The sequence below is a fragment of the Phoenix dactylifera genome, chromosome 7, assembly GCF_051530095.1.
Source record: "Phoenix dactylifera cultivar Ajwa chromosome 7, Ajwa_hap1_PhDact_Kaust_v1.1, whole genome shotgun sequence".
Lineage (NCBI taxonomy): Eukaryota > Viridiplantae > Streptophyta > Magnoliopsida > Arecales > Arecaceae > Phoenix > Phoenix dactylifera.
In genome coordinates this window covers 33,378,308-33,391,385 of record NC_143196.1, presented here as the reverse complement: position 1 = coordinate 33,391,385, position 13,078 = coordinate 33,378,308, and the positions used below count along the sequence as shown (strand labels likewise).

Here is a 13,078-nt window from a genome sequence, read left to right as displayed (position 1 = left end):
GCAGGCCGTATCAATGCATAAAATTGAGAACAGTATAATTAACTAACTTTGGAAAATTTTCTGCCTTATTTACTTCTGTTATATTCACATATTTTCCTATATGCATGGTTTTATTCAGGCTTTGTAATCTAATTGTATAATATTATATTTACATATTAAATAAATAACAAGACATAAGCATAAGACAGCCAGAGCTTTCTAATACGAACATACCTTTGCCACTTCCACAAAGGTTTCCAGATCTGGCGTTAGTTTCCCGTTCACTTCGACTATCCATTGAAGTGCATACAGACCATACCTATGTACTGGACTCCCATGGCACCATCTGCACAAATTTATAACAATGTCATTTTAGTTCAGGGATATAGTAACAGAAACAGAGGATATTAGAGGCCTTAATTTCTTTTTATTTTACCCTGTCATTCTTTTTAATTTTCTGATAACATTAAAAGCTAGATAAGATATGTTACAATCTGCATAGAATGACAAACATTAACAATAAAGCAAGGTGTTATCCCTTAAACTCTTCTTTTGCCTGGCAGCCTATCTTTTTAACAAAATACTAAAGTACATCCAAGTCCAGTGCAGCCTACAACTAACTAGCCATGTATATAAGACATGTTGAAAAATTTAAAGGTAGAAATCACTGCACTTCAAGTGTACAAAAAAAATAAATTCAGTGAGCAAAGGGAGAATCTAAGTGAAAATAATGGATGGTGCAATTTTCTTACCTTGCCACATACACCCCATGGCCTTCTTCAGGAAGAAACCCAAGAGCACGTACTGCTGGATGAGGATCCTGGACTATACATCCGCACCAATTCACCATGCGCGTTGTGCCATTGCCATCTCTGATGTCCGTTCCAATGATAAAGTCATTTTCTTGACCCTGCTGGAACACAAAGCAAAAATTACAGGATTTTCCTTTCAAAGAATAACGAGAATTATGTCACGTGCACCTGTCGAAAAATAGTCATCTTAAGACCACCGTCAGTGTCTTCACATTTGTCTAGATCTTGGCAGGCATTTTCTATGTCATGGAAGCATGTAATTGGCTCTTTATTGATCGCTAGGATCATGTCTCCTTGCTCTAACAGGCTTTCAGCTTTAGATCCTGCCAAACAACCTTTAACACGCAATACTTGCCTTCTTACTGGATCCTTTTTGGCAAGAGCCTGCAAAGCACAATAGTCAGAAATAGAAATTACATCTAATGACGGAAATTAAACTTCAACAGTCAATGTATATGGCAATTTCCAATTACTTATTTTACGTAAAAAATAGTGCTCCATAATCTTGAAGGAAACTCCAACTAATAGCAAACAAAATATTCATGTGTAATTAGGATCTTTTGTCAGAAATGGACATTACACTTGCACCCAACAGATATTTAAATTTCTAGCATACAAATCTCCATAGTTCTAAACTGGACTACAGTGAAAGATAAACACACGGACATGCAACCGCGCACAAGCACACGCACAGTGAGTGAGTGAGAGAGAGAGATTTCTTATAGGTAATATTAATAAACATGCCAAGAAGACACAACTTGGTATTTGAACATTACAACAGAGGTGCAGATTAAAAGAAAGTCAAGACCAACAGTTTACAAAACCCCTAGGTCAAAATTCCTTGATTTCGTTGCTGCATAGTTACACAAGAAGATCAATTTATAAAGGAAATATATGTAACGCCCCTACTCAACCCAATCAACACAATACAATTGAATTCATGATGCAGCCTTCATTGGCAACTAAGCAAATGCCTCAACAGGAAAGATGAAATTAGGGGAGATGGGCTATCTTGGTCCAACCTAGACTAAAACTAGATTATGGAGACAAAATTCCACCTTTACTAATAAAAAAAGAATATAAAATTTATATATGAAATTTGATGTAAAAAGGAGCAACAAATCAAAAAAAGATAAGATGGACAATAATTTTCACCTGTACCCAACTGTCACTCAATCCAAAACTTCTGGCCTTAGAAAGCAAGGTTGGATAAAGCTCCACCTCTAGGATTCTAACAAGAGGCATTGGCCTTTTTATGCCATTAATAAGAAGAAGTGGTCCCGACGCACCAGAGATTATCTTCTCAAGGACTTGACTGATTGCATATATGGGTATGCCTCTAACAAATTGATGATCTTCCAAAGAGTTACAACCATACTTCAACTGCAGACCAAGATATTCGAATATTACTTTTCAGACATTTTTCAAAGCAATTAAATTTACACTATGGCATTGAATAGTGCAGACCTGAGTAGAAAAGCTTGCCCACAACGCCTGGACCCTTCCATGCTCATCAGTAAGCACACCAGAAAAAGTACTACCAAAATCTAAAATAAACCAGAGATTATTACAGAAAAAGAAGATGAATTTCGAAGTTGTATCCTAAGAGGATCTATGTAACTGTCATAGAAGATATCATTGCTAAAGAGCTTACCAGTATCAAGCTCAATGACTTCCATATTGGTTGCTCGATATCGTGGGCAGTCAGCAGATCCAATATTCAATGCAGCACAAGGATTGGTAACAATCGATTTTCTTGATGTTGCCTGTAAGCTTCTACTTAGGCCAACCAGATATACAGAATCCCCTCGTCGCAAAGCAGGTTCTGTAAGATGAAATAGGGAGGATCAACTACTAGCTGATTTTAAAGAAGCAGTATTGTGACAAATTCACCATGTCCCATCAAAATATGAACAATCGTGGGATAAAGAATCTAACACAAACTTGTTAATTAGTGATTTCATAACGAATAAACAGTTTAGTTTGCATTAAAATATTATGTCCTTTTATTGGTCTAGTTGCAGGACTTGGTTATTTCTAGCATCTTAGAACAAAGTTGATACTCATTGCTGCGTCTAAGCAAAACTTCATGAAGAAACAAAGCCACACCCGATTATCCCATTTGCAATTTCTGAGTGGAATATCAAGGCTGGGGAAAGCGTAGGTTGCTCGGTTGACTAGTTTGTGTGATGCAGGCCCAAATAAGAGGGCACTGTGTATATGCATTTTTGAAATCAAAGGGCTAGGATATTCAAGGTCCCAATTCAAATGAAATCAATAAACAGGACAGAAGTGAATGACATTGCTTTCTAGGTTGCCCATAGGCTTTAGGGAATAGGTACAGGTATCCGGAAAGGTAATCTAGAGGTCTTAGCGGCTTCCAAAGATGACTTGATATTGGCATCAAATGAGACTTTAGGTAGCAGTGCATTGTTCTGGTGAAAAAAATGAAATAAGAGTGCAGATGTGGTGTTTTTAATCAGTAAAGAAATAAGGGTGAATCTTCGTTTAAAGGGCCTTTAGGGTCTGTTATGACTTTTGTTTTAGTCTTATGAAAAAAGAACAAAGAAACCTTCATATTATGTATTGAAAACTGGAAAAAATAAGAAGACGGAAAATAAGAAGATAGACACAAAAGTAAAAAATAAATAGAGAAAATTGAGAAAGTAATGGGACACAATGAGAAAGGAAAAAAACAAGAATGAAGAAGATATGTAGAAGCGAAAGGAAGGAGCAAGCTATTCTTGGATTTGCTACAATTTGAGCAGTCATCAAGATAATCATAACAGGCCCCAGACCAGCCTCCCAAAAACTAGCCAGACCCACTTTTGCTTGCCTCATTGACTCCATGTAGGACTCCACAAGAGATCAAATCATCCAACCGTTGATGCCCAAAACCTTCCACAAATAACAGAACTCAGATTCCAATAAAAACCCTTATAGGACAAAGATTAAGGTATCATATTTTACCGGTCTTGAGAGTGTGTACCGTGTTGGACAAGTATAAGCACAACAAAGAGGTAGTTACCTCCCTCAAAAAACACAAAGAGGTACATACCACTGTACTGTAAATACCGGTCTGCATCAGTACATGCTAGTGCCTGCCAGCTTGCCAGCATGACTTGGACTAGTGCAGATTGAGGCAAACTCTGTCATGTGCCCCGGGATGTGGCTGACATGGTATGATAGGTATGGCACCATATTGTGCCAGCCCAAGACCAGCTTGGACTTGGCATGCAGTTCATTGATCCTTGATATAGAAAGACAAACTTTCCGAAGCAAAACCTTGATGACTTTAAGATTTACTGTATATACCCATGAACCCACCCGAAAATGCTAAGCAGAAAGTATTGTTCAGGGTAGTTAGCCCTGCTTATGTACCCAGATGTCCCCAACACATGACAAACGTGGGAGTACATACACGTTGGCATGGGTCCTTGCACACTCCCATTTAAGCACATGTTCTCAGCAAGGGAAGAGTTGAAGTAGAAACAAAAATGCCATGACCAGCTTATGGTCAGCCCCAAAAAGACCCATGCTACAATGTTTCCTAATCCACATGGACCATGGGTTGGATCTGCTATAGTACCATTTGTAACTGAAGATCTCAAGTACAAAAGCTAGCCAGAAAGTATTATTTGGGGTCCTTAAGCTTATGTACCCAACATCTCTCGAACATGACCAATGTGGGTCCAAACACATACCCACACAGGTCTTTACACTTACAATCCTATAAAAAGAGGTGCCCTAGTGCATGAGGCTCCTGCCACTAGGGAGGGTTGGATGTACGCAATTTTACCCCCCCCCGACGTGGAGAGATTGTTTTTGTTTTTTGAACTCATAACTCCTTAAGTTACAATATAACAACTTTACCATTGCGCCAAGGCTCACCCTCTACACTTATAATCCTATATATTCCTAAATTAAGAATGGCATAGGCAAAACATGCAAATTCCACCTACATGCGCATGTATGTTAAACATTCTCAAATACTTCAGGATCTAAAGAATTGAAAATGACAGCTCATAAGATAAAAGAAATGAAACAATATCAAGGATACGAAATAATACCAGTATAAGTTAGAATTAGGTACTCTCAAAAGTAGGCAACTAGACTAAATGATCCATGGAAAAAGTTTCGTAGCAACTTAGATAGCATATTCACCAATTGCCCTCTCCAACTTTGGACATGATGGTTTACTAATATATAAAAGGTTATAAAGAATTTGGATATAAATACTTCATCAGGCAAAGGTAATGTGGAATACATATGAACAAGCCAATTCCAATAACTTCCATGGAAGATTCACTGGCTAAACTTATTGATGTGGTAGATTAAATCCGGTTTGTTACAGGAGGAAAGAAAAACTTTAACATTCCTAATCATGTAGTAGGCACAATCTTATGAGAGAAGACAGCACATGCACAGGTTCAAAGGCATGCACGTATGCAAAAAAAAAAAAAAAAAAAAAAGTAAACTAACCAGGAAGAAGTTCAGCTGCACGAACAACGGAAGCACCTGCTCCCAGAGCAGAAGGATTGTAAGCAACAAGTGCATAGTTGTGAACAGGGTGCAGAAAAACAACCTGAGGGTCCATAACTGAGTCAAAATAAGATCTGAATTAGCAATCTGTAATGTATGTAATTTAATAAACATATACCTCCCCAGGAATTTCCATAGGATATGCAGCAAATGAAAGCATTACGTCAGAGACAGATACAGCAACTGTGTTTTTGTCGACAGCTACTAAGCCCATGTTTTCTGAATGATATATGATGACTCCAGTTCCAAAAAAATGTTGAGAGTGCACGCCATCAAGCATACATGATGGTGGCACATGAACCTGCAAAGCATAATTTAATATGAAGAACATAATTCTGTCAATCAACAGTCAAGGTATAAAGCAAAATCTTGTTAACAACTCGGGATTATAATTTATAAATGGCTGTTCGAAGAAAAACAAACTACATCACTAAACAAGATAGCACTGGGCTAAGGTTCAAGAATTATGGAGAAAAATTGAAAGGCATAAGCTTGACAAAACATATGCATAATTGATGAGTAACATCATCATTAGAATGACTGCACAACCACTGGTTGTGTCAAACCTGTGTTCGCTGCAATCCACAACTGTAATAAAGAAAACTTCAGCCTTCTTTAAAGAAAACATCACATGACATGTAAGTTATCATATGTTTATATTCTTAAAATAATTTGGAAAACTAAAATATTGCATGTTGCAGATAATCCGATATTATATGTAAAAACAAATATTCTGAATTAGAATGCCATGTGCAAAGGTGATAAGCAATAAAGTGCTAGCAGAAATTCCAAAGAAATAAGAGCACCATCCAGTTAGCAACACTGATAGTTAACACTGACAAGCATTTTAAAGGCAATTCTGACAACAGGTATCATTACTATAGAGAATAGTGGACCAAGATGAAAGAAAACAATTTCCCACTGATAAATCAATACGACATTGGGGGTACTGTTTTCTCCTACCTCAAACATCACAAGAGTGGGCTCTATCACCTGCTCTGCCGTTGATGCATTAGTTGTGACTGCACCCTGATCATGTGAAAGGTTAGTGTTTTCCAAGTTCAGTGGATGCCCAAAAGCCTGTTCTTTAAGCTCACTTGCAGTTCCATTAAACAAAATGCTTCCTTCTACTGCTGCATCATGTTCTACTCGTCGCCTTTTTTTCTCATTCATGGCATGTTCGCCAGTGTGTGACTTCTCAATAATATTCTCATCATCAGTCTGCATTCTAACACAACCATCTGTTCCATTTTCATTGTTATGTTGATAGTCATGATCCAGCAGACCAGAATCAATCATTGATGCCTCTGTACTAGACCTCGTGTCTGATCCACCACAATGAAAAGCTGAAGCAAATAAAGGAGAACCTGATGGTATTGCTGGCCTAGCCATCCACAGCCCTGTGCTATCATTGCGAGTATATATCTGAGGAGGAGCATACCATTCATGGCGATCAACTGTGACCAATACTGACTGCGACCAAAGTTGATGAAAAGATTAAAAATGAGCAAAGCTCACTGAAGCATTTTGTTACTTATGATAAATTTTGGCTGCAAAGGAGGTAAAAGGAGTAAATGACATAAATGGGGGGGAAGCCACATTTATGCTTTTGGAAATATATGAGAAAAAGAACAAGCTGATTGAGAGAAATTACCGTCAAGATTTTCACAATTTCCGTTGCTGTTATTTATACAAAATAATTGCTCACAGTGGAATGGGATTCGATAACAGGAATTTCACACTCTCACATCATGTCTTTTGGCAGTAATTTACAGCACTAACTTATGAAGCTGATGATTCGAGTACTGGCTTATTGTCCGGCAGCAACTACTCCACTATGGGGACACCAACACAATATACACTATTGCAACAGAATCCGGCATGCTTATATGTGGTGGTAGCACATATTAAAAAAAACATGAAATTACAAAGTACAATATCACATAATACCATGAAACAGTTTGATAACACAGCAGATTAGGTGAACCAAAAGTCAAAGGAATGGCTCTTTGTGCTGCACAAGCGCACACAAATGCATGCATGCATGCATCTGTACATCAGACATACATGATAAATAGATAAATAGCATTCAAGCTATTGATTGACAACATAGACTGAAATCATTATTTGCAGCAATGAGGTTCTGAGAGTGATACTCGCTCACCCATCATAAGCATATCAGCCTAGCATAAAAATCTAAAGGGAATACACTTACTTAAAATTAACAATAGAAGAGAAAGAGGCAAACCTTATTTCGATGGCGATCCGTGTGGCTGACATATTCTAAAGGAACCCGAGCACCTCTAGATAATTTGGCAAGGACTGAGATGAAGTCATCCAAATTTGATATTTCCTCTCCTGCAAACTTCTTGATAATGGCATGCCGTGGAACACCTGCTCGAGAGAGCATATACCTGCAATAATGGTTTGATTTATCAAATCAGCTTTAAACATATTGCACTCAGTGCAGACACCATTTTTCACACTGTCATTTCAGTCTATCCAAAAATATATCCTTACCATCAGATAATTGCAAAGAGGATAACACAATGGTGCTGGACAATATTTAAAATGAATTTAATAGGATGCTTGTGAAAGTCAGAGAAGATATAAGGGAACCTTGGATAACTTCAAAAATTTGTTACAATGGCATTAGTCTAGGTGGGAAATGTAGCAGGAATCCTTGGATAACATTGAAGATTAATCACATATGACTTCAATTTCATCAATTCTTCCTTTTATGGATCAAAAATATGATTATGAATGTCAAAGATGAAAGCATCCATGCATAACATTAAAGTAATGACAAGTGATATTAGTCTATCTGGAAAAGGATAAAATTCCTGAAAGTACAGGCAGGGCCCACCAGATTGGTAACACAGTGTCACAATTCCTTTGTGTTTCATCACACAAGTTCTGTCAAGCATTCACAAAGTCATTCAATCATGAAGATTACAACTACAACAAAAGCATGAAGTATACGTCCTAAATGGCAATAAGAAATGCAATAATTCACCAGTGCGATATCAATTGTCACTGATTATATTAATAATTATGCAATGAAAAATATATACCTCATTAACTATTGATATATACTAATATAAAATTGCAACAGACTTCAAACATTAATATTAATTCAATTTTTGATAGTCGTCAGCTTATACAGGAAGGCAGACAGTATCTAATGATAAATTTAGGAGTTGAACGTCTCAGAACAGAAAAGAGCTCTGCTATAGCATACTGCCAGCCAGTCCAAAGGGCATCATAACCGAAGGTTTGAGTGGTTTGAGAGCTGTCCTCCATTGCGCAGGGGGCCAAGTTCATTCTTCTTCCTTCTAGTTTCATTCATGAAGCTCCTTTTCTTTTCCTTTTTCCTTTTATATTACATTTTTCTTTGCATCCTAATCAAATTCTCAAGTGTCTTGGTAGATGCAAAAGGAAACAATAGGCATGACTTAAGCATTCATGAATCATGATAAACTTGATCTAAATGCCTCTTGAGAAACAAAATAATTTTGCATATTGTAACATGCCATTTGAAAGTACTAGGGTTACACAAAAAAACCCTCTAGTGACAATAATCTAATAGTACGCCAATCAACTTTATAGATATGCTCTTCCTTTCACACAACTAATCTCTCAAACTGGGAACGAATTGCACACACCTCATTGTTGTCTCAGTAATCAATAGCTGGTGGCACCTAAAGATAACTGCCCCCAAGAACCTCTCTTTATACCTCTCTCTTTGATCATGCAAATGCTGAAGGCAATATTATTGACTGGTAGTGAAGGTATATCTTGAAAGGAATGCACGAAAGAATCTAGCAGTGGAAATGGTTGCAGACAATTATGACTAGATAATACATCCCATGCAGACTGACAATGTCTCACCCATGCTATTAACCATGAGTTGTACCACAAGCCCTTCCAACAAATAGATCGAGAAAAAGATAGTAATCAGGGGTGATAATTTTGGGTCCAACCAGTCAACCTGACTTGAACCAAGAAGAAAAAAAATTGATGGGCGAACCTCAACTAGTAAGCATATTGAATAAGATCCAACAATGATTCCCAGCTAAAAAGTCAGATTTAGTTTGGATTTAAATCTGCTTGCACCAATAAAACCTACAAATAATAAAAACTAAATACATGTTCTCTAAATGATTTGCACTGTTTAGTCTTAGTCAAATTCAAGTAGCCCATATAAAAATAAATATAAATAACTACTAACTTAAGCAAGCATGTTTCCACTTCATCTCTCGAGAATGACCTTAGTCACCTTATCCACACTATCCCCTCCCTAGCTCTCTAATTGCGCTATAATAGCAACATTCTCCAAATTATTGAAATCTTGTCACACTCAATCGTTGCCATGCATGAAAGAGGATTGTTCACTGATTCACAGATTTATGATAATTCATGCTTCATTCATGATTTCTCGAAGAAAGCATTCAAGAATTCACAATTTAACTTTTTTGCATTCAAAAATTCTAAAAGGTGACACCATGAGCGTAAAGTTCATCTGCCAGTTAATGGTAGATTGACAAGGTAGAAATCAATATTTTAAACGCGTTATTTAAGAAAATGAGAACACAAGTCGTGAACAAAAATAGAAGAAGGACAATGATTTTGATTAAGGCTAGCAAAACACTAAAATAAATCACTTATACTTACCCTGTCTCTGCAACATATACAAGACCACATTTGAAACGAAAATTTCGAGCCTGCAAATTAAATTAGTATACAACAGCATAAGGTCTGCAGCAAAGACATCAATGCAAAAACTAGCACAACAAAGGCCAACATTAATTTAATCAGAAAACTTAAGTAACCCAGTTCATTAGATTGAGTTATAAAAGGTGCAACAATTTTATAATATACCCACATTTTAATACTCAGCTCAATATTAGAACAGGAAGTATATCAGATAGCTTATGCTCAAAGATTTGAGCACAAAGCCTAGTATAGAACGTAAAAGATATTTCTTAAATTTCATTTCCACAGACCATGAGAAGTTGGATTACCATCATTTGTGGTGACACCGGACACAAAATTGCATTTTTGTTCTTTTTCCATCTCAGACTAGTAAAAGACAACCAAGCAACTTATACAAATCAAGCTAGGATGTCAAATGAATTGACCGTCGGACTCTACATTACCTCCTTATTACTTTTAATCAGCAATGAGAGGTCTGATAAAAATTTTAAGCATGCGGGCCAGCTGGCCTTATCAACGATTTTTGTCCACAAGATCGCTGCTCTACCTCAAGTCACTTGCTATATGCTGATGGCACCCTTCAGTCTTGTCATCTTTCAGTGTATTAAATCCTAATTAATTTGATTTCAGCTTTGATCTGCTTTAAGGAGCTACAAGGTATTAAGATTAGAATTCATGAGTTAGTGATTGCATGTGTCAAACTGGCATGGTAAGCTGAAGAGGGCAGAGCAGTTTGATGGGTTGGGGATCAAAGGAAATTATTCCCCACAGAATGCAGAATGTAGCACACTCTATCCCAAAGTAATAAAGTGCAAGTTAGAGGATGAAGAATGTTACACCCGACACCAGCATTTTCAGAGAGCACAGTAGCAGAATTGGTTTCGATTTTTTTTCTTTTTTTTCCGAGAAGGGGGAGGGGGGTTGATGGTGCAAAATAAAACTTCTACAATCATGAGGTGCCTTAGCAAAAGATTTTATGAAATTTCAATATTCAGGGCCACAATGGCATCTAGAATAGATGCAATATAAGGAAGATCTTATATAGTAAGGAGAATGACAGCTCTAACCTACTTCTATCTCAAGTTATCTTTGCATTGTTGCCTGAAATATGATGCCAAGATTGTGTATCTGGATAGGGTAGCTAGCTGATGAAAATAGAATGCTTTAAAGCATAGCTTTGAAAGAACAAACACACTCGGTGCATGATGTGACAGTCAGTGCACACATATTGGTAATGTATGCACCTGTAATACACATCAATAAGCATATGAAAATGATCTTATGGTAGTCACAGATCAGGAGTCTAATGGTCAAGTAAAATCCAAAACAGACCTTTCTACAAAATAAATAAATCTGACTTGTTTTTGCAAAAAAAAAAAGAGAATTTTTCTTGAAAAATTGAAAAAGCAGTGGCCATTTTAAAAAAATTAAAATGAGTAATACAAATAGTTTGTTTAATGAGATTATTGGGTTCATAAACAAACTGCTAAGTTTAGTGTTAAACATGACACTGGTCAGTCTTCCAAAATCCCTGTTTAGGTTGAAATATCTGTTTTTGCTCTTGCTCTGAAGGCTTTAAATACTACATGTAAATTTATGCTTTCCCCAGGATTATCAATGTTCATTCTTTAATTGAGCCAGTCCTAATTACAAAAACAAAACTGGTTTTGTGAACTATTATCAGTTGTTGGGTTGGTTGGCTTGGCTGGCTCCTTGTTTCACCTGTAATTTTCTATTAATATCATTCTGGTGGTGTATTCCTTGCCTTTATAGAAACACAAAAGGGGTAGTATTCTGCACCTCATTCTTCAATATTTACACTTAATTCATACTTAGATATCGGCCCATTAGGTGCACTTGAGGGGAGCATGAGTGTATTCACCTCATCTAATTTTCCGTTATTTGTGTAAACATGATAAACACACACTCATTGGAGCATATATACTCTTGCTCTTTCCTTAAAGCAAAAACTGAACAACTGGGGTGTTTTTTTATTAAAATGGGAGTATCTATAGATGTGCAAACAGAAAAGAAGTGCATGACATCTCTGACCATGGGTGTCAGACACAAAGACTTTCACACTATATATTGACTTATAAAGTTTATATATACATAGAGAGAGAGAGAGAGAGAGAGAGCGAGAGAGAGATTAGATTAAGCTTTGCTTGAACTACAAGGCTTTTGTAGGGACATAATAACTGAAAGTCCTACTTGGTCCAATTGCAAACCAAAGAAATCAATAGATATATATAAGATTTAGGAAAAAAACATATTTCTACCTGCTGATATGAGAGAGGGAGGATAGCAGCACCACTCACTTCCAAGAAGTAATTTGGAGTGATAGAATGCAAATCCTGAACCTGATGCATTAACACATTATCATGTTAACAAGATAAAAACAATCTGAACAAAAAGCAAAATTAGTAGTCCTCCTACCACAATCCATACATCATCCTTAGAATAGCATTTTTGCTTGGACATTAAGCATAAGGAAGAATATCCCAAAGTTTCCTTAGGGACTCTTTGGTTGCCTGTGAGTTTTTCAAAAACAGATAATCATAAAATAAGATTATCCATAGAGTTTTTATTAAAAAACAGGGGCCGGGAGAGGGGGGGGGGGGGGGGGGGGGGGGGGGGACTAGTCAGTTTTGGCAAAATATGTTTCATGGGAAATAACCAAACAACCACATTTGTAAAACTCGTACATTTATCGAGCTTCTTTGAAAACCTGTTTTAGTAAAATTTGTCAACCCGTCAGCCCAACATAAAAAAATGATGCACGAGATATTTCAAACTTACCTTCAATTTCACTGTCAAGGAAGTTCCACCTCTTTCAATCTGCAAATCTATCTCCCCGTCAACGCTGTCATCAAGTAAGATCTCCAGTTTAAGAAACTGGGTAACAACCTGCGCTAAAATGTCATAAATTTACAGAAGAACTATTTTCTTCATGAAGCACAGAGAACATATTCACCTGAAAAATTGAATTAAAATATAACAAAAAAAGAAAAGCAAAGACTAGCCACTTG

General features: G+C 36.8%; 1 protein-coding gene across 2 annotated transcripts in view; it reads right to left on the bottom strand.

Moving 5' to 3' along the window:
• Nucleotides 1–13,078, bottom strand: part of DEG7 (DegP protease 7) — a 30,860-nt gene that overhangs the window by 1,211 nt on the left and 16,571 nt on the right. The window contains exons 11-23 of one of the 2 annotated variants that reach the window (XM_039127094.2): nucleotides 12,849–12,956; nucleotides 12,329–12,409; nucleotides 10,008–10,057; nucleotides 7,582–7,747; nucleotides 6,297–6,806; nucleotides 5,452–5,634; nucleotides 5,274–5,376; nucleotides 2,446–2,616; nucleotides 2,259–2,338; nucleotides 1,947–2,174; nucleotides 960–1,175; nucleotides 732–892; nucleotides 214–325 (exon numbers count right to left, since the gene is read on the bottom strand). In XM_039127094.2, coding sequence (XP_038983022.2) covers nucleotides 214–325; nucleotides 732–892; nucleotides 960–1,175; nucleotides 1,947–2,174; nucleotides 2,259–2,338; nucleotides 2,446–2,616; nucleotides 5,274–5,376; nucleotides 5,452–5,634; nucleotides 6,297–6,806; nucleotides 7,582–7,747; nucleotides 10,008–10,057; nucleotides 12,329–12,409; nucleotides 12,849–12,956 — 2,169 coding nt within the window. The remainder of the gene's footprint in view (nucleotides 1–213; nucleotides 326–731; nucleotides 893–959; nucleotides 1,176–1,946; nucleotides 2,175–2,258; nucleotides 2,339–2,445; nucleotides 2,617–5,273; nucleotides 5,377–5,451; nucleotides 5,635–6,296; nucleotides 6,807–7,581; nucleotides 7,748–10,007; nucleotides 10,058–12,328; nucleotides 12,410–12,848; nucleotides 12,957–13,078) is intronic. The other variant, XM_039127095.2, reaches the window with a different exon arrangement.